Raw genomic sequence first — 21,143 nt, 5'->3', positions numbered from 1 at the left:
CGCCTCTCCGCGCTGGGGCAGCGGCCCACTCACCTCGTGTCCGTTGCTGGCCGGGATGATTTCGGACTCGTTAACCAAGGAGGATTTGATGTCGGCTAAATCTCCTTCCTCTTCGGGGTGACTGATCTCGGCGAAGATCTTCTCCTTCTGAGGATCACCCTCGTCCTTGAAGGGGATCATCTCGTCTGTGGCGCAGAGTTCTGGGTCCCCCCCGCCGCCGCCGCCTGCCCCGGAAAGTTGGGGCATCCCGACCACTGTGTAATCTCCGCTCTGCTGGGGGAGCACTCGAGGCGACAGTAGGAAGAGAGGGGGTCAACCAAAGTGGGGGAGGAAAGAATTGGAAGGATGCGTGAGGTAAGAGTGGGCGGAAGCGGGGCCGGCGAGCACGGGGCAGACAGCCCGCAGCCGGAGCAGCTGCGGCGGCGTCCAAGCCCCGGCGGCCGCCCGCGCTTTCCCGCTCCGCCTAGACAGATGCCGGCGCCCGCTCCGGAGGCCGATGGGCACCGGGCTGCGAGGGCCGCCGCAGCCAGCGCTTCTGGGGGCGGTGGCGCTGCACGGCGTGGCGTGCTCTAGACTCCGCTGCGGGGGGCAGCCACCCCACGCCCCCAGCAGACGCGCGCAGAGGACGCTGGTGCTGGAAGAGACAGGACTCTCCAAGTGCAGAACACGGTCCGCGTGTCTCTACGCAAACCTTTCCACCCTAGCTTCTCCGGATGCCGAGTTGGGAGTTTGTTTTCCGAGAAAAGAAGAGAAATGAGCAAAAAGACTCCGTCTGCCCCAGCGGAGAAGGTACAAGAAGAATCAGAAGATAACGAAATGTCCACTTCCTGGAGAATAAAAAAAAATTAAAAAATAAAAAGCCACTGGCTTGGAGATGTCCGCTTTAGAGCTTCTTATTTCCTTCCCTTTCGCTTCGGTTTTACTTCTCCAGGCGTGTTTAATCTGCTGGAGGAGGAGGAGGAGGAAGAGGAGGAGGAGAAGGTGGGGGCGGAGAAGAAGGGGGAGAGAAAGAGAAGTTTGCCAAGAATAAAGTTTGTGCCGGCGAGCGCTGGGAGTCGGCCGTGGAGGGCACGGCGGGGTCTTGGACAGTCACAGTAGGGGCCTCGAACCCAAATGCTTCAGCCAGGAGCTGAAGCCCGACACACACACACAGAGCCCGAGCCCTCTTTGTTCCCGGCTCGAATTTCTCCGACTGGCTGGCTGGCTCTCTCGCTCGCTGCTCTCCACGCCTCCACCGGGCCGCTCTGTCAAAGCAAAGAACTGCACCCCTCGGGTTCTCCTGGCCAAGGAGAGGAGGACGCCCTGAGCTTGGCCGCGTGCGGGGCTACGGACTTCTCGCAGCTCTCCGGCCCGAGAGCGCGCAGCCTGGGTCCCTCCTCCGCGCCCTGCCCCGCAGGTGAGCGGCTGCGCCTCCCCACCGCTTCTCCTCCTCCCGCGCCTTGCCGGCGCTGAAAAGCTACCCATTTGCGTCGCTTCTCCTCCTCCTCCTCCCCTCCCCCGCCTCCAGCTCTCCTTGGCTGCCCGCTGCAGGGGGGGGGGGGGGGGTGGAGAGAAGGGGGAGGAGGGGGACCGCGAGTTGGAGGTGGTGATTGAGGGCCTTTTTTTTTTTCTTTTCCCAGAGCCTGTAGGACTAGTCCTAGTTTTAGAGGGGTGTGTGTGTGTGTGTGTGTGTGTGTGTGTGTGTGCGCGCGCGCGCGCGCGGTCCTAGAGGGAAGGATCAGACAATTTGACAAGGGAAAGAAGGACCCGGCGCTTCTTGTAACCCACTGAGAGGCACGCTTTGCCCGCGTGAAGTTGACAAAAAACTGCTCGAAATGTTTAACTTCATCATCTAAGTACCTCTTCTCTTTCCCCCACCTTCTCTGCCAGTCTTATCTCCACCTCTTTTCCACCTCCCTTTCTCCCTCCACCTCCCGCCCGGCTCTGGCAAGGAGTGGAAGATGAAAGAGAAGCCGCCGCAGCTGTGATCGACACCACATTGATAGATGCTCTGACCGAGCGGATGAGGTGGGAATCCGGGACGGAGAGAAGTAAAAAGGAAAACATAACAGACATTGCTCAACTAGCAAGAGAGAACGGAAGCAAGATGTACAAGGAAGAGAGTTGTGACTTTCCTAAATATGTCAAAGGACAAGGGAGCACATGCTAGCAAAAATAAAATCTCCAGGCTTACAGAGAATAATAGGAAGAGAAAAGGCTGAAGAGGATCTTCAGTTACCGCTTTTTAAACAAGATCTCTTCCATTACATCCTCACCATGCGATGTACATAGAGTTACGCTAGCTCTCTCCTGGATTTTCGGAGATACACGCCACAATGTGTGGGAACCTCATAGAGGATGAAAAAACAACCCAAGAAAGAGGAGGAGAAACCAAAAGGACCCAGGAGAGCATGCCAGGAGAGGTAGAAAGGATGGGGCAGTCTTTGGCGCCTCTTGACTGTACGCTCACAGGGACCCTTGAAGATGCAAATCCGAATCCAACCTCAGAAATTCCCCAGCATCCACTGTCTCTTTGATGCATTTTATACAAGGACAGGACTTTTAAGGAGATGCTTTGTGAAAGTTACAGTATAAGCGAAGCTAAAGTTTGAAAACATATTACATTTTGTTCCTTGGCTCTCAAAACCCCTCAATTAAAAATCCAGGCAAAATTATTATACCCAATACAGTAGCCATCTGTAAAACCTCAGAACAGTAAACAAGGGGTAGGAAATGTGTCTTCATCTCCCTTAAATTGAAAATAAGGGAAACAGTACAGAATCCATCTTTAGCTCTATGATACAGGAGCAATCAGGCAAAGATCCCTCTACCTTTCCTAAGGGGGAATTGCATGCTGCTGGACACTGATAAGACCTTAACCATGATCTAAATGTGCACCTAAAACCTCACCTACTCATAACTACTTCCTAGGGATGGGAATTTTCTAGGAAGCAATTTTTAAAACTTCATGGCCAGTAGTCACGTACATTCTATCTGGGGGGATTGGGTTGGTGAAAGGAGCCAGGAAGAGTAAACCATTAAATCCACTTTACATAGTCCACAATGCTATGCCTTAGAAAAGAAAAATAAAAAATATATATTCTGCTGCAATGTGTCTATACGGCAGTACTGAAAAGGTTGGAAAGAAACCAATTGTATATTTTGGTTGGTGGCCACAGGCAACTTTCCTTGAAGTTATGCGTTGTGTGAGTTTAATGTCCTAGAAATGTGAACACGTAGCTATGTCAGACATTTTATACCCTGTCTTCTAAAAAAAAATGTGGGGAAATAAAGTAAAAAGTTCTCCTACAAATGCACCAATTTGACCGACTGGAAAAGAACTGGAAAATGCAGTTTCGCCAAAGCAGCCAGAGTAGAAGTTCCTTTCCAGCAAACTCGAGGAGGGAGAGGGGGAACACAGCATGGCCAGAAGGTATTTTCTGGAATCCAAGGGAAGATTAAATGACTACTACATCCTCCGTTTAAGTATTGCAACTCATTCGAGTACCGTTTTTTCCTTCATGTTAATTATCTGGAGTCATTTGGAGCTCAACTCCAGGTGTCCCTGAGAGTAGGCTCTCAAGAGGATGGGAATTTATGGAACAATAACTAGTGGGAACTGTTTACTAAAAGGGCCGAGGGTGGGTGTCTACCTTTAGTACTTGGCCATAACCCTGTCCTTTGGAAACATTGTTTCAAACGAAATCACCCAACGCCAAGCTCTGTTTGCGTGACTGTTTTTCCCTTCCCGTGGCTGCAGGGTGTTGGTTGATTGTCCTTAACATTGTTGCAAATGTTCTTTAAAGTAGCTTTACTAGAAAACATTCACCCAAGTTTTTTGTGTGTTGTTTGTTTGTTTGTTTTTTAACTTTGGGAAGGAGGTCTGTCTCTCCCAGGAATAGGGAGAAGGAAGAGGGGCGAAGAAACTCTCGGAAGACGATCCTTCGCCCCTACAGGTTTGGTGTAAAAGGCATTTCTGTGGCCGCGAAGTCTCCTCTAATTCGTGTGGGGGCTGCTATTAACATATGCAGCCGCCTCTTGGGAAGCACGGGATGTGGTGGGTGAGGCGCAGGAGAAACTCCGCTGCCTGCCGCCCGCCGCCCCCTTCCCTCGGATGTAGAGGCGGGTTGTTCGTGTGAACTCGAGTGAACGGCTGGAGGTTGTCTGTTGCAGGTTCACTCCTTCAGGATGTGGGTTTCAGGGGGCGTTTTGATGTGATTTAATTCCGACCGTGAAACAATTGCTAGGGGCTGGCTGGATTGCTGTTGGTTTTTCCCCTCTTGGTGGCTTTGGTTGGTTGGGGTTTAGTTTGGGAGCGAACAGTGACTTGTTTTATATCAACACTTCCTTCTGCGCCCGGCGCCGCCGGCCTGGCTGCGCGTGGGGGGCGAGGCGCCCACCCCGCGCCGGAACTGAGGAGGGGGGAGCGGAGATGCGCCCTGCAGCCCACAGGGCAAAGCGGGCACAGCCCCCCGCGGGCGCCGGCTGGGGAACTGGGAGAATGACCCCCACCTACACTGGAGGCCCCTCCCCCCTCCCCGGCGATTTTGCTGCCAAGTCGAGTCAACTACAGACACTCAAGTGAGTCCTTAATTACAGGGAGGGGAGAAAAAGCTTGGTGCCCTTCAGAGCCCTCTCCGCCCCCTCGGTCTTAACCTCCCGCCTAAGCTCTGGGTCTTCCCCTTTGTGTGGCCTGGACTCGCTCCCAGCTACAACTTTGGTGGGATCCCAGAGGAAGAGGGTGGCGGGGGCCTACGGAAGAGGATGCTCGGAAAGAGGCGAGGGTGAAGGACTAGAAAAACGAAGAATGTGATCACAGAGACGGAACTTCGGCTCCCTGGATTTTCCACTCCAGCCTCATCAGACAAAAACTGTGTTTAACGGACACTAGGGGAAAAGGGAAAGGGGAGGGCAAGGGAAATGACAGTTTGTGTCCCAGGGGTTCTTCCACCTCCTCTGGCCTCCTCCTAAGACAAACAAATTCAACCACCTCCACCCGCCTGGGTAATAGAGAACTCGTGGGACCGTAAAAACGTCGTTCCTACAGCCCGCCAACCGCGGACACTCGGCTTCCGCGGAGCCAGCACCACTGGCGGGGTCCTCCCACGGCCCCCGCGGGCAGCGCCAGCCCCAGGGTGGCTTCTCCCGCGTTGGTGCTAGTGTGGGGCGAGCTCGGCGTCCGCGTCTGGCTCTGTCGGGGCCTCGTGACACAGTCATGTGTCCAGGGGTCGGGTCCCCCGACGGCGGGTGAAGTAGGGCCACGTCCCACACCCGCATCTGCGTGGGCTCGGTCAGCAGACCCTCTGCCAACCAGGGGACGGAGGCTCACGTACCGAGGCCGCCTAGAGGGGCAGGAGTCAAGCTGGGCGATCGCCGACAGGAGTGAGGGAGTTAGGAAGGGGCACGGGGGCGATCTGGGCCAGGAGAAGTCCCGCCACGCGCCCTCACCGCTCGGCTCCGCGACTGGAAGCCCCCGCGCGGCCCGAGCTCACGCACAGAGGAGCGGGCGTGCGGTCTGGAAGGGAATCGCCAGAATGGAGTGTTATGGAAGCTGGAATAAACTGGCGGGCCACAGCGCCGCTTGTCTAGTAGGCTGGACGTGACATTCTTTTCCCTCCTTAATGAAAACTTTTCTCAGGGGCCTTAACTTGGCTGAGGACCGGCCTCTGGCAGCTGACCCGCGGTGCAGACTCAACATCCCACCCCTCGGTCCACCGCGGGCCCCCTCCACAGACCCTCGGGCTGCGGATGTGCGCGGGGCGGCCGCGCAGAGAGGCCGGCTCGCGAGCCAGTTGCGCCTTATATATGCGGAGGGCGGCGCCTGCGCAGGGCCCGGCGCGGCGGCGCGGCCTTTGAAGTCCAGGCGGCTGCCGCTTTCATCCTTTCTTTTTTCCCTTGCAGGCCCCTTTGTGTGACTAAATTTGGCAAGAATATGGATCTGAGCCAGTCTTTCCACGTGTGCTCCCAGCTCCCAGCTGAGAAGGCCAAGGGTTCTCTTCCGGGTAAGGAGACAGGGAGAAAGATCAAAGAGTTTGGGGAGCTGGATCTGAAATGTGAATTGAAAATAAAAATCAAGCCTGGACAGATTCCAGTTTCTAAAGCAAAACCAACCCTCAGCCGAGGCCGTCTGGCGATGACTCTTTCTCCCTCTGCTCCCTTTCGCTCTCACTCTTTCTTTCCCGCAACCATTCTTGAGCACATGGAATAAAATAAAGAGGACATAGGGAAACACTTAGTTCCTCCAGATTTTGTTTTGCAGTAATTTTATTAAGGAAAATATCTTATTCATAATTACCATTATGTGAAGCCGAATTTCTTCAGCCATAAATATTGCTTCATTTCAGAATGCTTCACACTTTCTTCTGCAGCCACATTTGGGAAGCGATTGTTGACACAATACGACGTGTGCATGTATTTATTGTGCATAGTGCTGCTTTTTCTACACACAGTACAGTGCATGCACCACATAGGTTTCTTCCACAGGAGTTAGATTCTGGAGAACCAATGTTACTATTAATATTATCAAAACACTATCTCAGTAGTCTCTATTATTGGTAGATTTCAGAAACCTTTTCTTACAGCCTGGAAGTGACTAACTACAAAGTTTCTGTCTTAATGGTTAAACTGGAAGGCCCCTCTTGAAATGCTTCTTGAGCAGTATTCCCTTGTTTTAGAAGTAACCAATACAAAGAGATAGCTTTGAAATAGTGTAATCCTGGTTTGGGGTTGTGCTCTGCCACTCCATCTAATGCTGGGTGACTTAGGCAAGGCTTTTAACCTCTCCTAGACTCGTTTGATTTCTGCAGAGTGGGTATAATGATTGCCTATTTGATAGGATTATTTTAAGAATTCAGTGAGGTAATGCACGTGAAGTGTGTACAAATGTAAGATATTATTAGTCTATGAACAAAGATGATTTTTTTTTTACTCCTGCATGTGCCCCCGCCCCCCATGCTCCACCAAGCTCTTTGCACCTGAGGCTGATGCCATCCAACTGAGCTATCCAGCTATCCTCAGTGCTCGAGTGGGAGAGCACGCTTGAATCAGACACTGACTGCAGGAGGGAAAGGGATGGGGAGAGGAGATGGTCGCTTATCCTGTATGCCCTGACCAGAATCAAACCTGGGACATCCTCACGCCAGGCCGACATTCTATCCACTGAACCACCTGCCAGGGACTGACAAAGATGATTCTTGAGGAGACCTGTAAGTTGCAAAACAAAACTTTTAAGCACTAGGAACCTTTACCACGGGAGCAAATGGGGGTGGTATCAAGTTCACAAATTGACTGCTGTGACTCTCTCCACATCTACAACAGTGGTGTTACAAAGGCACCAAAGTCACCTTAACTTTTGTTACCCAATGAGTGTGATGAGAGGAAGGGTATTCCAGGAAGAGAGAAAATGTGCCTTACCTCTGCCTCAGGTTTTTGATGGGCTCTAATGATTGACATGTGGGTGAAGAAAAATGACACTGAAAACAGACTACTTCTTTGTGAGGCATTTGACACAGCTCACAATAACTCTAAGGAGAACAAACAACCTTAATAGTGTGGTGGCCTGTGAAAGGGGTAACGAATAGTGGATAAAGTATTTAAAACAACAAAAGCTATATGAATACAGGGATAGTGAGCAGAAAGGTGTGTAAGGGGTGTTTCTTGGGACTGTAAATCCCACCAGAATTTATGTTTCAGAATAGAATGCTATTATGTGTCTCAGTCTGAGGCATCTTGAGTTTATAAAGCAGTAAAGATTATGGCTAGAGCTGGATGTGAAGTGACAGGAGTGTCACATGTATAGCACTTAGGGCATTTAGCTCAGTATGTTTCATGTGTGATCCTTTCTAACCTAAGGAACCCCACCAACAGAGTTATTGCCTTGGCTCCATCTCTGGGTATAAACTTTTTGGTGTGACCTGTGTACCATGTAATGAAGCAGGAGTCAGGGCTGGTTTTCAGAGTTCCTTTGCCCTTTCCCCATGGCCCAAGGCTGCTCAGGTGCAGAATCCTCCTGAGCTACTCCATCTTTTTTGGCAGCAACACTCAGATTTTACAAATAGTGTTGAAGGCACTCTATAGCAGTTGGGGTGAGGGCACTTAGGAGGCACCTTCTTTTTTAAACATATTTTCCTCCAAATATCCCAGATTAGAAGTAAATGGCTGATCAAGTTTACTGATCAACCTCCCTTCATCTTTTTCACAGATGCAGCCATTTTGAAATTTATTTTCGGTGGAGAGAGGAACATTGACCAAGGCACTGAGAGTTCTGTCTTATCTGGGGGGAAGGGAAGGCCTGGGCCCTCTGTTGAAGAAAATAAGCTCTCTGAGGAGGGAGGCATGGCTAAAGGATTTCTTTCTTTCTCTTTCTTTCTTTCTCTCTTGCTTTCTTTCTTATTTTCTTTAGAGAGAGAGTGGGAGAGACAGGAAGGGGAAAAGATGAGATGCATCAACTCGTAGTTGTGTCACCTTAGTTGTTGATTGGTTGCTTCTCATGTGTGCCTTGACTGAGGGGCTGCAGCCAAGCCAGTGACCCCTTGCTCAAGCCAGTGACCTTGGGCTCAAGACTGTGACCTTGAGCTTCAAACCATCAACCTTTGGGCTCAAGCTATTGACCATGGAATCATGTGGATGATCCCACGCTCAAGCCATTGACCCCACACTTAAGCTGGTGAACCTGCACTCAAGCTGGTTGAGCCTGCATTCCTCAGCATTGATGCTCTATCTACTGAGCCACCGCTGGTCAGGCGAGGATTTTTTTTTATTTTTATAAATCTGTTTCCTCGATGGCTAGAGTAATGGGTGTGTTTCTTGAATGATAGCAAATGCACCTTTTAAGACGGATGTACTCTCTAGTCTTCTCAGGCTTCCTGCACTGTGAGAGCAGGTCCCTCGGCTTTGTCAGCCCTGGGCCAGTGTCTAATCCAGGCATGGCCAACAGTTTTTGTCCCCAGGCCAGATTAGAAAGAAAACTTTTTTCACGGGCTGGACAAAATATTAAAATTAAAAAATGTTAAATACAAAAAGATTCGCTAGTGTGCGGAGGACCCGGGTTCGATTCCCGGCCAGGGCACACAGGAGAAGCGCCCATTTGCTTCTCCACCCCTCCGCCGCGCATTCCTCTCTGTCTCTCTCTTCCCCTCCCACAGACAAGGCTCCATTGGAGCAAAAATGGCCCAGGCGCTGGGGATGGCTCTGTGGCCTCTGCCTCAGGCGCTAGAGTGGCTCTGGTCGCAACATGGCGACACCCAGGATGGGCAGAGCATCGCCCCCTGGTGGGCAGAGCGTAGCCCCATGGTGGGCGTGCCGGGTGTATCCCGGTAGAGCGCATGCGGGAGTCTGTCTGACTGTCTCTCCCTGTTTCCAGCTTAAGAAAAATGCAAAAAAAAAAACACCCAAAAAACGATTCGTTTAAGTGAACAAAATTTTATTATGTAATTTGTTTATGAATAAATGTAAGTAATTTAGTACAACAAAGTAACAGAAAAACTAATGTGATGTGTTGAGCCGTTTTGCATCACCTATTATTTTTTTAATATCTGGCTCTATACTTGTAGTAGCTATTCTTAACACAGCCTCCAAATGTAAATCATTCAGTCTTGATCTTGTTGTACTTTTATTTAGATTCATTAAAGAAAAAGTTTGTTCACAAATATAAGTTGAGCTGAAGATTACTAAATATTCCTTGGCAAGTTTTTTTTAATTTTCATATTTTCCATTATTCAATTGCTTATAAAAATTGCAGACAAGTACAAAAGTTGTAAATCTTTATAATGGAATTTTTTAAAAAAATAAAAAAGTATTGTGAATCCATTTGACCAATTATTGGAAGTTAACCCTAGATTAGTCACATGCAGAATTCTTTTCCGCATATTACTATCTTCTTAAATATCTCGATTTCCAATAATCAAAGATGCTTCCGCTTCTGAGTAGCTGAGATTTTAAATTGCATTGTTGTACAATGGTTAGATATCGTAGTTTATGTATAACGATTTAAAAGTACCACTTATTTCATTTTCACAGTGCATCGTGCGGAGAATATTTAATCGCGGGCCGCATAAACTCATTTTGCGGGCCGGATCCAGCCTGCGGCTCCTATGTTGGCCATGTCTGGTCTAATCCCTGGTTTGAGGCTGGGTGCCAAAGCTGCAGTCTTCTTGCCTGAAGGCAAGAACTGTACCAGCAGAGCCATATGGAGATTAATGCAGAACAAGGTCATTAGCCCCATTGTGTATCCAGTTACAGCACAGACTTGTGTAAATTTCAGCTGCAGTGGTGCAGTCTGACTTTGAGGTACGCAGTCTGTACTTTTTACTGCCTGACAGGAACTACAGCTAAGACCCAGAAAGCACATCTACATAGGCACAGTGAAAGATGGAGTTGAACAATTTTCCAGTGAATTCCATCAAAGTAAATAAACTACCTGGAAGGTCAAGATTGAACTTCCTTTTTATCATGACAAGACTTTTGGGGTCCTGGTGATTGCTTTGTATTTATTTTCATTTGAAACTGGGCACCTACTTTAAACCTTAATTTATCTCTCAGGGAAGGGACTTGGCCTACATAACATTTGACATTGAGGATTCTTTCTTTTTAAAAGTACTTTTGTTCCTAAAAATAGATTTATTGAGTAGAGTTATCTAGACTAATACTTTTTACTCAAGACACCACTTCTAGTTCTTTGTTTAAGTGCGTCTTACATGTACAGCTATGCTCAATCTCAGAATCAGCAATTATGGGAGTAATTCAGAAGACAGACAGCCAATGCAAAGAGTTTAGGCTACAAAATTGTCATCTGGTTCAACTACACTTTTCTTTGGCAAAAATAAAGCTAATTTGCCTGATCTAAATTTGACTTAAAGCTCCTGCAGTCCCACTCTGCCAATTACAGATCTCAAGTCCACTTCCCTTAGGTTAAATTGGCAGAAAGCAAAGGACAGAGACAAATTGCTATCCTATGAAGCTAGACAGTAATTTTTTTCTTTTTACTGCCAGCTCAGATAACTCTACAGACTCCCAAATATATTTTGAAGCTTAAATTATCCAGATATTTGACCTTTGCTGTTCCAATTTTCTGGATATTTTTTAGATTATTTTACTTTGTGTTGCAGGAACAGCAAATCTCCAGTGGCTGAGTCAGACAGACCTTGTAAAATCTTTCTTGCATTGCTGCAGCAACCTCATAACTGGTCTCCGGCTTCCGCACTTACTGAGTTCCATGCATGCCCACAACAGCCCATGCGTCATAGAGCAGCCAAAGTCATCCTTGAACATTTCCTAGTCGTGGTGGCTTCCAAGTTACTACGGGAATAAGCCTCTGGCTTCCTCTCCTTCTGTTCTTGGGCACCACTAGCCCTCCTGCTGTTCACACACACACACACACACACACACACACACACACACACACACCGTATCCTTGTTGCCTCTACTCAGAAGCTCCAGGCCAGGTAGATATTCACAAGATTCATTCCTTCACATTTTTGCTCAGATGACCATTCCTTCTCTGACCTTGTTGTCTAAAAGGTAGCCCGCCCCCACCTCACCCCAATCCTGGGCACTCTGCATTCTTTTATAGGCTTCATCTTCCTTCACTGTCACTATGTGACATAATTGTTATATTAGTGTGTTTGTGTATTACCTTTCTCTCCTACTAGAACATATAAGTTCCACAAGAGTAGGAACTTTTGTTTTATATCTGTACTGCCTACAACAGCTCTTTGTGCACAGAAAATTTACAAGATATGTGTGGAATAATGAGCCTTTGCTCTCTCAGTTTTCTATTCTGTAATATCTCTCTTTTGGAAGATTACATATATCTGATATAAAATACCTGGCACACAGCATAAATACTGAATAGATAGTAACTATAATTGTATAGATCAACACTGCCAATAGAAATACACAAGTCACATATGCAATTTTAAAAAGCTAGAAAGATACAGGTTAATTATAATAATATATTTCAATTAACACAATATCCAAAATATTATCATTTCAACATGTAATCATTATAAGAACTTATTAATGAAAGATTTTACATTCCTTTTTCATATTACTTTTTTTGATTTTGGTCTGTCACTTCCTTAAAACACTCCCAGTTCATACTCCCTAAATTTCTACCCCTCAGTAGTATATATGGCTAGAGGTACCATATTAGACAGAGCAGCTATAGTGATTCAACTATTTAATAACAAGTTTTTGTCTGAGTTGTCTTTGTAGGCCCCTTGATACAATAGTACATAGTACCTGGCACAGTTCTCTTAAAACAGAAGATAATAAAAAATGTATCAAAGAATATTATAATATGTTGTTACATACTGTTTTTCATGGGAAATATAAACTTACTTTCAACTTCATTGGAGGGTGAAGTAAATTTGTGAACTAGCTTGAGATTGTAATAATCATCTTAAGTGCATTATAATAGTGCTTTGCACAGAATAGGGGCTTACTGTTTAGTAGTGGTTCAAGTGTGTTACTGACTTGTTTCTTTGAGTATTTTGTTACATTCTTAATAATAGATTTATCATTGAACTCTTGGAAATGTATAAGGTGAAGATTTTCTGTATCATGTTTTTAAAATGACTTTCTCCTCCCCTGCAGAACTGCTAAGCGCTCTACAAGTCATCTAGGATCAAAGATTTCTCAGGAAATATATTACATGGACATCTCCCACTCCCACCTAGACTTTATTTTCAGCTATCCTCTCTCAACTACTTCTTGGTCACACATGGGCCAGATAATAAATCTTCTTTGTGCTGTGCCTGGAGTTTGCAAACAAGGTAACTTAATAAGGTATTATCCTTATTAGACTTAGGTAAATGCTTTATAGTTGCAAAAGTCATTCTGCCCATTTCAGAGATTAAAATGCTGATGCAATAAGAAGTCGGGTAATTTCCTGGAAAATGAGTAAAGAATCTCCTGGTGAGGGATCTACCTTCAAGGACTTGATGTGCTTTAATGGTAGAGAAGCATTATGTGGACATAAGTGTATGCACATATCATCCTTACCATTACTTTGAAAATACCTATAGATTTTTTTCATCTGTTGATGAAAACAAAAAGTTAAGGAGTAAGCTTATGTAACCACTAAAGTGAAGGATGCTCAAAAGAAAACAGTTAAGTGTGTTAAGAATTATTCCTAAAATTTGCCAGCAAGAAGATCACTAAAAATATATACAAAAGACTCTCAATGAGATGTCCATAGAAGTATAGTTTATAAGTTTGAAAGATCTATTCAATAGTTATTTAAACTAGGGGATTTATTAAATAAGTTCTAGTTTAGCCACATAGTGGAGCATTATACAGCTATGAAAATGATGTCATATAATTATTTTTATTCATTTGAAAAGATATAGTGATCTATTGTTAAGTGGTAAAAGATGATAAAAGAACAAGTATTTAAAATCCCTTTCTGCATGTTATTGCATTAGCACATAAACTCTGTGGTAGCAAGGGAGGATCTTTGGTGGGTGTAGCAATACAGGAGCGCAAACAGTGGGTGTGTGCATGCCTCCAGCTCATGCCTCCTGAGCGGAGCTCCTCTGGCCTCTGTCAGATACAGTCCACTGCGTACATGCAGTTCAGCACAGCTAACCCAAGAGGGTCTCTTGGCTGCAGCACGAAATTGTACTCATTGTAAAGGGGGAGGGGGGCATTTCCTGGATTTCTCTTATGGGAAGTGTTAAAAAATACAGACAGGATGTAGTCTGATATTTTTTCCACTTATTGTGAAATAGTTGTCATTCTTTTCTTTATCTTAGTGTCTCCCTCTCTTAGTGTCTGTCTCTGGCTCCCTTCTCTCTCTCTCTCTCTCTCTCTCTTTCTCTCTCTCTCTCTTTCATGAAAATAAACCTGGGCACCAGAAAGGAAAAAATTTAATCAACTTAAATTCGAGCTCAAAAGTCCATGCCAGAACAGTCTGATGAATAAACAGGTCAGAATTGTCCATCTGTCTGTGGAATGAATTGCAGTGTGGTTCAGGTCCGATGATTTCTTAGCTAAGTGTCAGAACTTCTTGGATGACTATCGTGGTAGTCTGAAAAGGCACTGCATGCTGCGAGGGAAATAAAACTATAATGTGGGAACAACATTCAGGATTCACTCCAAGTGTGGACAGCAAAACTCCCCAGAGCTGCTGCCTTGCTCCTCAGTGCCTTTCATCTGTCCCCCTTTCTTCATGGACCCTGCAGCATGCGGGGTGTGAAATCACTTGATAAACTGTTTCCACTGGCGAGTTATGAGAATTTCATAGTTTGACCCCTGAAAATGAAGAGAATTAAAAACTGATAGGAAGGATGATCTGGTGCCCAAAGTGGTGAATTGGTCGCCAGAAAGAGTCACCTAGGTAAAAAACACCTTTATATGTAGGTAAGAAATAAGTGTGCAGAAACTTAAGATAATAAAAGATCCGTTTCTACGAGGAAGACAGTTAAACAGAGAGCAATAATAAAAGTTAAGTTACAATCTATGAAAAAGAAGCAAGAGAGGAAGTTTACTTAATAACTAAATATATACTTTCATCTGTCCCCTTCACTTGTAAACCAACATAGGTATTTATTTGCTTGTTTTCCATATAAGAGTTAATACTCTATAATTAAGTATAGTCATTAGTGCAACAATAGTAACAGCAAAACTGATCTTTAAATGACAGTCATTATCGATATATCTATTTTTTTGATTACTGAAAATGAAAAAAGGGTTGAAAGTTAAACGGACATTGTACATTAGTTACTGTATTTCACTTTACTGAGGTTGACTTTTTTTTTTTAAAAAAAAACCTATTCTGTTTCTTGTAATGCTTCAAGTAAATTACATTTTCTGCTTCTCACATTTGAATACAGGACTGTTATCTTAGGGTTCCCAGCACCGTGGAAGAAACATTTCATGGAAGTAACTCTATTTTAGCTGTACTGTCTCTTTCTGCTTTTTTATTGAAGAAGGAAAAAAAAGATGAAGAAAGGGAAGAAAAATAAATAAAATAATAATTATATTTCTAGCCTAAGACTGTGATCTTTTGAATAAAACTGCTCTCACTTCTCATTAATCAGGGAATGAGTGATATCCTATTTCTTCATAGTTTCTTCTTGTCTAAGATGAAAGAGGAATTTACAATCAAATAAAGATGATACTGCAGACATTACAACTAATTTATGCAGTTAAAAACTCAGGATTGTATTTCGATCAACATGACACAAGATTTAGTTTAAAAGGAAAGAAGGGGCAATTTCTTTTTTCTTTGTATTTTGGTAACCCAATTTAAGTTGCACATGAGTCTATAATTATGCTGCCAGCCTCACTGTGAACACTGACAAATATGACTTTGTGTTCACCCATTATGTTACTACTGGATTTCAATGGAACTAACTCTGTCATCAGGTTGGAGATAATTGAGAAGTACTGCTTGCTCCTCTTACTCATCCTGTTTCCTTTATCCCATCTTCCAGATCATTGGTGCCTCACCAGAGGGAGCAGGAGAAGGAGAGAAACTTATTTACAGACTTAGATAATACAAGTCACTTACTTCAGTGACTGCATATGTAGAAATATCCATTGCATATGCTACAAGAATTATAGGATGTAGCCAATATTATTCATGTAAAAATTAAACCAATCATTAAATATCTTAGACAAAACATCCTACTGTTGAAGAAAAGGCTGTTTCATTAACCTGATTAATCAATTAAATCTAATGTTCAATTATTCTTTATTTTGTTGGGGGAAAAATCACTGTGCTAAACCACTGCCATGAAGAGGGCAGCAGGTGTAAGGACGTATCTCTGCACTCATTCTCTCTTAAACACGCTCCAGACTGGGCTCTGGCCGCAGCTCTCCACTAAATCTGATGGCCACCCCTTACTTGACTCATCAGCTGAACTTGACAGTTGATCACTCTTTCTTCACTTTCTCACTTGCTTCCAGTATGCCGTCAGCCCTGGTCTCCTGGGCCACTCCTCAGTCTCCTAGGCTGGTTCTCCATCTTCTCCCTCAGCAAGTGGACAGAATGCCCCTGTGGACCATCCTCTCCTCCCCTTCTCTTCTGTCTGTTCCTTCCCTTGATGGCCTCGTCTAGTGTCATGCCTTCAGATACACTGTAGATGCTAGCAATGCCCAGAGTTATATCTGGCCTAGACCTAGCCTCTGACTTACAGACTTGCATATACAACTACCTACACACTTCTCCATTTGGATGTCTAATAGGTATCTGAAAAGTAACATGTTCAAAATCTAATTGGTCTTTCCCCAGATCTGCTCGTCTAAAGTATCAGGAATTGATAGGTCTACTCTGCTGCTCAGGCCAAAAGCCTTGGAGCCATCACTCTTCTCTTTGTCTTTTTCCACATATCTAATCTAGCTACAAGTGCTTTACCTGCAAAATAGAATCAGAACCAATGGCTTCTCACCACCCTGGATCAATCTGCCATTATCTTTCATCTGGATTGCGACAGTAGCTTCCTAACTGATCTGTTTCTGCCCTTGCCCCATCTGCCTGTTGTCACGGCCACTGGAGTGATCCTCTTAAACACTAAGTCAGTTCAGGCCTCTCCTCAGCTCAGAACTTACCAGGTGTTGACCATTTCAGTGGTTTACAGGGCCCTGTGTTATCTACACTGACCCCTTACTTTCCTGGTTTCCTCTCCTACTGCTTTTCCTTCCTATCGTTTACTCTGCACCAGCCTCACCAGGATTCTTGCTCTTTCTCAAATCTCAGGCATGTCCTTGCCCCTGGATCTTTGCATAGGCTCTTTTCTTTTGCTCTTTCTTTTCCTTGTTGTAATCTTTCTCTAAATCTTCACCTGGCTTACTACTCCCTCACCCCCTTTGGGTCTTTCCAAATAACCCTTGTCAGTAAAATGTTCTCTGATCACCCTATTTAAAATGACAACCCCTTCCCAGCCACTAGGATGCCCCACCCTCATTTCCAGCTTTATTTGTAGCACTGATTGCCAGCTGCCATCCTTTGTATGTTATTCGTTTCTTTATTGACCACATTCCCCACTAGAATGTAATTCATTGGAAGGAAGAGAGTTTTGTGTTTGCTTCATTGTTGTGTCTCCAGGCACCTAGAACAACTGGTGTGCAGAAAGAGTTCGGTACATGTTTGCTGAATGAGGGAGTATATTAACAATACACACAGTTTCATAGCACTTGGTACCTGTATGCTTTATCCTTGTTATAGTGGTAAGTGATAAATGAGTGATAAATGGGGTAGCTTGATATTTGTAAATAAATCATTTTAAATCGGTCAGGGTTGTTATTACTTGAAGTAATTTGATGGTCTTTTTTATAAAGGTAAAATTCCTTTTAAAAATGATCATTCTCATTTGTGTAATTGTCTATGTAGATTTTCATTCTAATGAGTTGCTTTCATTGAGAAGAATCTTTCTGACAACTCTGTTGAGCAAGCAGGTATGGTGAGACTATTTCTAATTGATAGGAAGGAAAGTAAAGTTTAATTTAAAAGTATTTTAAAAGGTCTGTTTCTTCGCGGCCTGGTTGGGATGAGACTGGGCCAGGCCCCTCAGGACGGGGTGGGGGGCAGGGGGGCCTCCATCCTTCCCGCGCTGCTTCAGGCCTCACCAGGGTGGGGAAGCCTCAGCCTGGTGGATAGGAGATGATTTTCAGTGATTAATAGGTCCAGCATAACTTCCTTTGACGTAAATAATGGGAAAGCTGTTTCCTTTCTTATTATCTTTCAATCTCAGTTTAGCATCTAGCAGCCTCTGCTGGGCCTGCTCCATACCTCTCACCCTTATCAAGTCAGTGTATTCCCGCCAGACTGCCAGCTGCAGTGCAGGTGTTCTTTGTCTGAGGTCTTCTCTTGTTTCTGGGGCCTGCTTTGCTTCCCACAGGGCCGCCCAGGAATGCTGGGGAATAGATGTCCTTAGAATCAGTCTTGGACAACAGTTGGTATATAAATGCTCCAGCTCTCTCACCCATTGGGTGGGCCTAATTCTGAGGTGTGAGAAGTCTGCACTGGCTCCCAGAGGACCCCTACGGGGATTAAGCTCCAGGTGCCCAGAGTGATTGCTGGCCTGATGTTAACCCATCATTTCTTGACTTCCTTCCCTTTTCTATCTCAAGTCCCAACTTAAGACAGCCAACTTATTTGCGTTTCTTTTATCTTTCAAATAAAGTACTTGCACTGAATTCTTGTCAAAGGGTTTGCTTCTGAAGAAGTGAAACCAAGGCAGCACACGACAGCTCTTGACCACTCATAATGTTGGTCAGACTTCCATTTTACTGGAGTTCAGGCATCCGCTGGAAACCTTGGGTTGTTAAGAACTTCTTGCTAGAATTTTTATTTTTATTACACTTCTTTTTCAGTAACCTTCTATTTCTTGTGATAATGATTTTCTATTTACTATTGTGATATAAATCGATCCATTTTAGTTTATAAGTGACTTGGTTTAAATACAATGTTTATTAACGTATTCCCCAGGTATAAGACACACCTTAGTTTTGGGGCCCAAAATTTGAAAAAAAAAAGTACTACATAAAGTTATTGAACTCAAGTTTTATTTATCATAAAACTCATATAACTCTTCATCACTGTCAAAGCTCCCATCCATTAGCTTGTCCTCACCTGTGTCTGATGATGGCGGGCAAATCGCAGCGCCATTTGGTTGCTCTGCTACCGCCCACCATGAAAGCTGGAACACTCACTAGTGGGCGGGAGGGACCAGGTTGACCAGCACTGCAAAAGTGGGTGGCTTTTATTTATTTTTTGTATTTTTCTGAAGCTGGAAACGGGGAGACAGTCAGACAGACTCCCGCATGCACCCGACTGGGATCCACCCGGCATGCCCACCAGGGGGTGACGCTCTGCCAACTAGGGGGCGATGCTCTGCTCCTCCGGGGCGTCGCTCTGTTGCGACTAGAGCCACTCTAGCGCCTGGGGCAGAGGCCAAGGAGCCATCCCCAGCGCCCGGGCCATCTTTGCTCCAATGGAGCCTTGCTGTGGAAGGGGAGGAGAGAGACAGAGAGGAAGGAGAGGGGGAGGGGTGGAGAGGCAAATGGGCGCCTCTCCTGTGTGCCCTGGCCGGGAATCGAACCCAGGACTTCTGCGCGCCAGGCCAACGCTCTACCACTGAGCCAACCAGCCGGGACGTGGGTGGTTTTTATAAAAAGATTCGCCATCATGGAGCTAGAATAACTGTATAATGGCTCTTTTCATGTCCACTTGTCTTCACAGTTACAGTTTTCACCCCCTTCTTATCAACAGTTCTGTTACTTGGAACATCAAATTGAAGGGGGACTTCTTCCATATTTGCAATCTATCCCATCTCAAACTGATGTGTCTTCTGACATTGAATGACAAAATGATGAAATTCAAGGACCTTCTGCTCATAGCTTTCAGGCATCTTTTGGGCAAGTCTGGTGCGTGTACACATGCTTAGTCAGTTCCATTTCACGATCCTGAAGCACCAATTGTGTCCTCCTTCGAAATCAGTTAAGTTCTTTTTCATCAGCAATTCTTCTTGTCTCATGCAACCATCTTTGTGGACACGGAAATTCCAGTTGCCCTTTGTTCTTCAATCCACATCTTCAGTTCCCTCTCTAAATCAGGCCATTTTGCTGACTTGCCTCTCATGGCCTTCCTCTGCCATGACGTCTTCAGTAGGGTTTCTTCTTCCCGTATCTAGTCTCGGATTGATTTCTCAGTTGGAGGAGGACCAAACTTACATTCAGCAGCATGATTTCCATTCACTTTTGCAAACTGGATCTCTTTTAACTTGAATTCAGCACTGTACGAAAATCTTTTCTGAGCCATTTCTGGGCAGAACATGGCAAAACGTAACCTACCATAATATACCGATAACAAGTGCAAAACACTGAGCGCAAAGACAAGTGCAAAAAAGTGGGAAATGCAAGCAAAAATCTACAACCACTGTATAAGATGCACTCAGTTTTTACACCCCAAAGTTTTTTGAAAATGGGTAAGTCTTATATTTGGGGAAATACAGTAAATAACAGGACTGGTGGTAAAGAAATTTGACAAAAATCATGGACACAAATGCCTGAAGTTTGGGGACCATCCTGCTGTGGTTTCTGAGCTGGCTGTGTCGGGTTTCTGAGGGTGCCCAAGGGTCCCCACCATGCTTCAGGTGGGGCCCTGACAAAATAGTAGCAGTGATATGTAACAGCAGTATCATTTTTGTCATGTTCCCCATAAAGTTGGTATAGTCTCTTATGAATTTAAATGCTTGTACATGTTGAATAAATTAGATTCATTTGTATAATTTTTAAATCTCCTTTGGGAATATTCAGCTTCTTCTTTCTTCCTTACTCCTAACCTCTTTTCTTAGAAAAGAAGGAAATAACAATCACTCATAATCTCAACACCCAGAAATAATTACTGTTGACATTATATTTTCTTCCTTTTTTTTTCTTCTAATAATAATGAACTCATTCCAGTAAAGCTCCCTTTTGAACACTAAGAGCAATGCTCCTTTTCACTTGAGTCAATGTACTTGTTCCCTCCATAGCACTGACGCTGTGATCCTTCCTCAAGTTCTCTCCTGCCTCCTGATAGTGCCACTGGACTCCTCCTCCTGGGCCAGCTCCTTCTCCGCCTCTTTGTAAAGATCTCCTCTCTCTGCTCATTTCTTAACTCTAGGCCTTCCTCTGGTTCTCCCTGAAATGAATCTCACCAGGATTGAGATCTACTCCCTGTCTACTTCTTTAAGCTGGATTTTACTCCTCAGCCCCAGGTCTAGGACATCCTTTCCTGCATGTGCCATGGCCGCATCGAACTCATCACAACCAAAATTATTCAGCACAAACCTATGTTTCTTCTGTATTTCCAATCTCATTAATTTCATCCAACATCAAGGAGTGATTGGCCCTGGCTGGTTGGCTCAGTGTTAGTGCTTTGGCCTGGCATGTGGAAGTCCCAGGTTCAGTTTCCAGTCAGGGCACACAAGAGAAGTGCCCATCTGCTTCTCCACCCCTCCTTGTCTCGCTTCTTTCTCTCTCCATCTCTCTATCTCTCTCTTCTCCTCCCCTCCTGTAGTCGGCACTGAGGATGGCTCCGTGGCCTCTGCCTCAGGAGCTAAAAAATGGCTCCTGTTGCAATGGAGCAAGGGCCCCAGGTGGGCAAAACATCGCCCCCTAGTGGGCTTTCCAGTTGGATCCTGGTCGGGGCACATGGGGGAGTCTGTTTCTGCCTC

The 21,143-nt window shown here is 45.2% G+C and overlaps 1 protein-coding gene and 1 long non-coding RNA gene across 5 annotated transcripts in view; one reads left to right on the top strand and one right to left on the bottom strand.

The window, feature by feature from the left end:
• The window catches only part of LEF1 (lymphoid enhancer binding factor 1), a 122,882-nt gene extending 121,470 nt beyond the window's left edge, over nucleotides 1–1,412 (bottom strand). For all 4 annotated transcript variants that reach the window (XM_066280815.1, XM_066280813.1, XM_066280817.1 and 1 more), the window contains exon 1: nucleotides 34–1,412. In XM_066280815.1, the coding sequence (XP_066136912.1) occupies nucleotides 34–246 (213 nt within the window). In that variant the 5' untranslated portion in view covers nucleotides 247–1,412. The remainder of the gene's footprint in view (nucleotides 1–33) is intronic.
• LOC136338427 (uncharacterized) lies at nucleotides 1,312–7,075 on the top strand. Its single transcript, XR_010731963.1, has 3 exons — nucleotides 1,312–1,396; nucleotides 5,881–5,981; nucleotides 6,944–7,075. It is a non-coding gene; the product is annotated as an uncharacterized lncRNA (long non-coding RNA).
• Nucleotides 7,076–21,143: the final 14,068 nt, after the last annotated feature.

This window comes from Saccopteryx bilineata, chromosome 5 (genome assembly GCF_036850765.1).
Source record: "Saccopteryx bilineata isolate mSacBil1 chromosome 5, mSacBil1_pri_phased_curated, whole genome shotgun sequence".
NCBI lineage: Eukaryota > Metazoa > Chordata > Mammalia > Chiroptera > Emballonuridae > Saccopteryx > Saccopteryx bilineata.
This window is presented reverse-complemented; position numbering and strand designations above follow the sequence as displayed.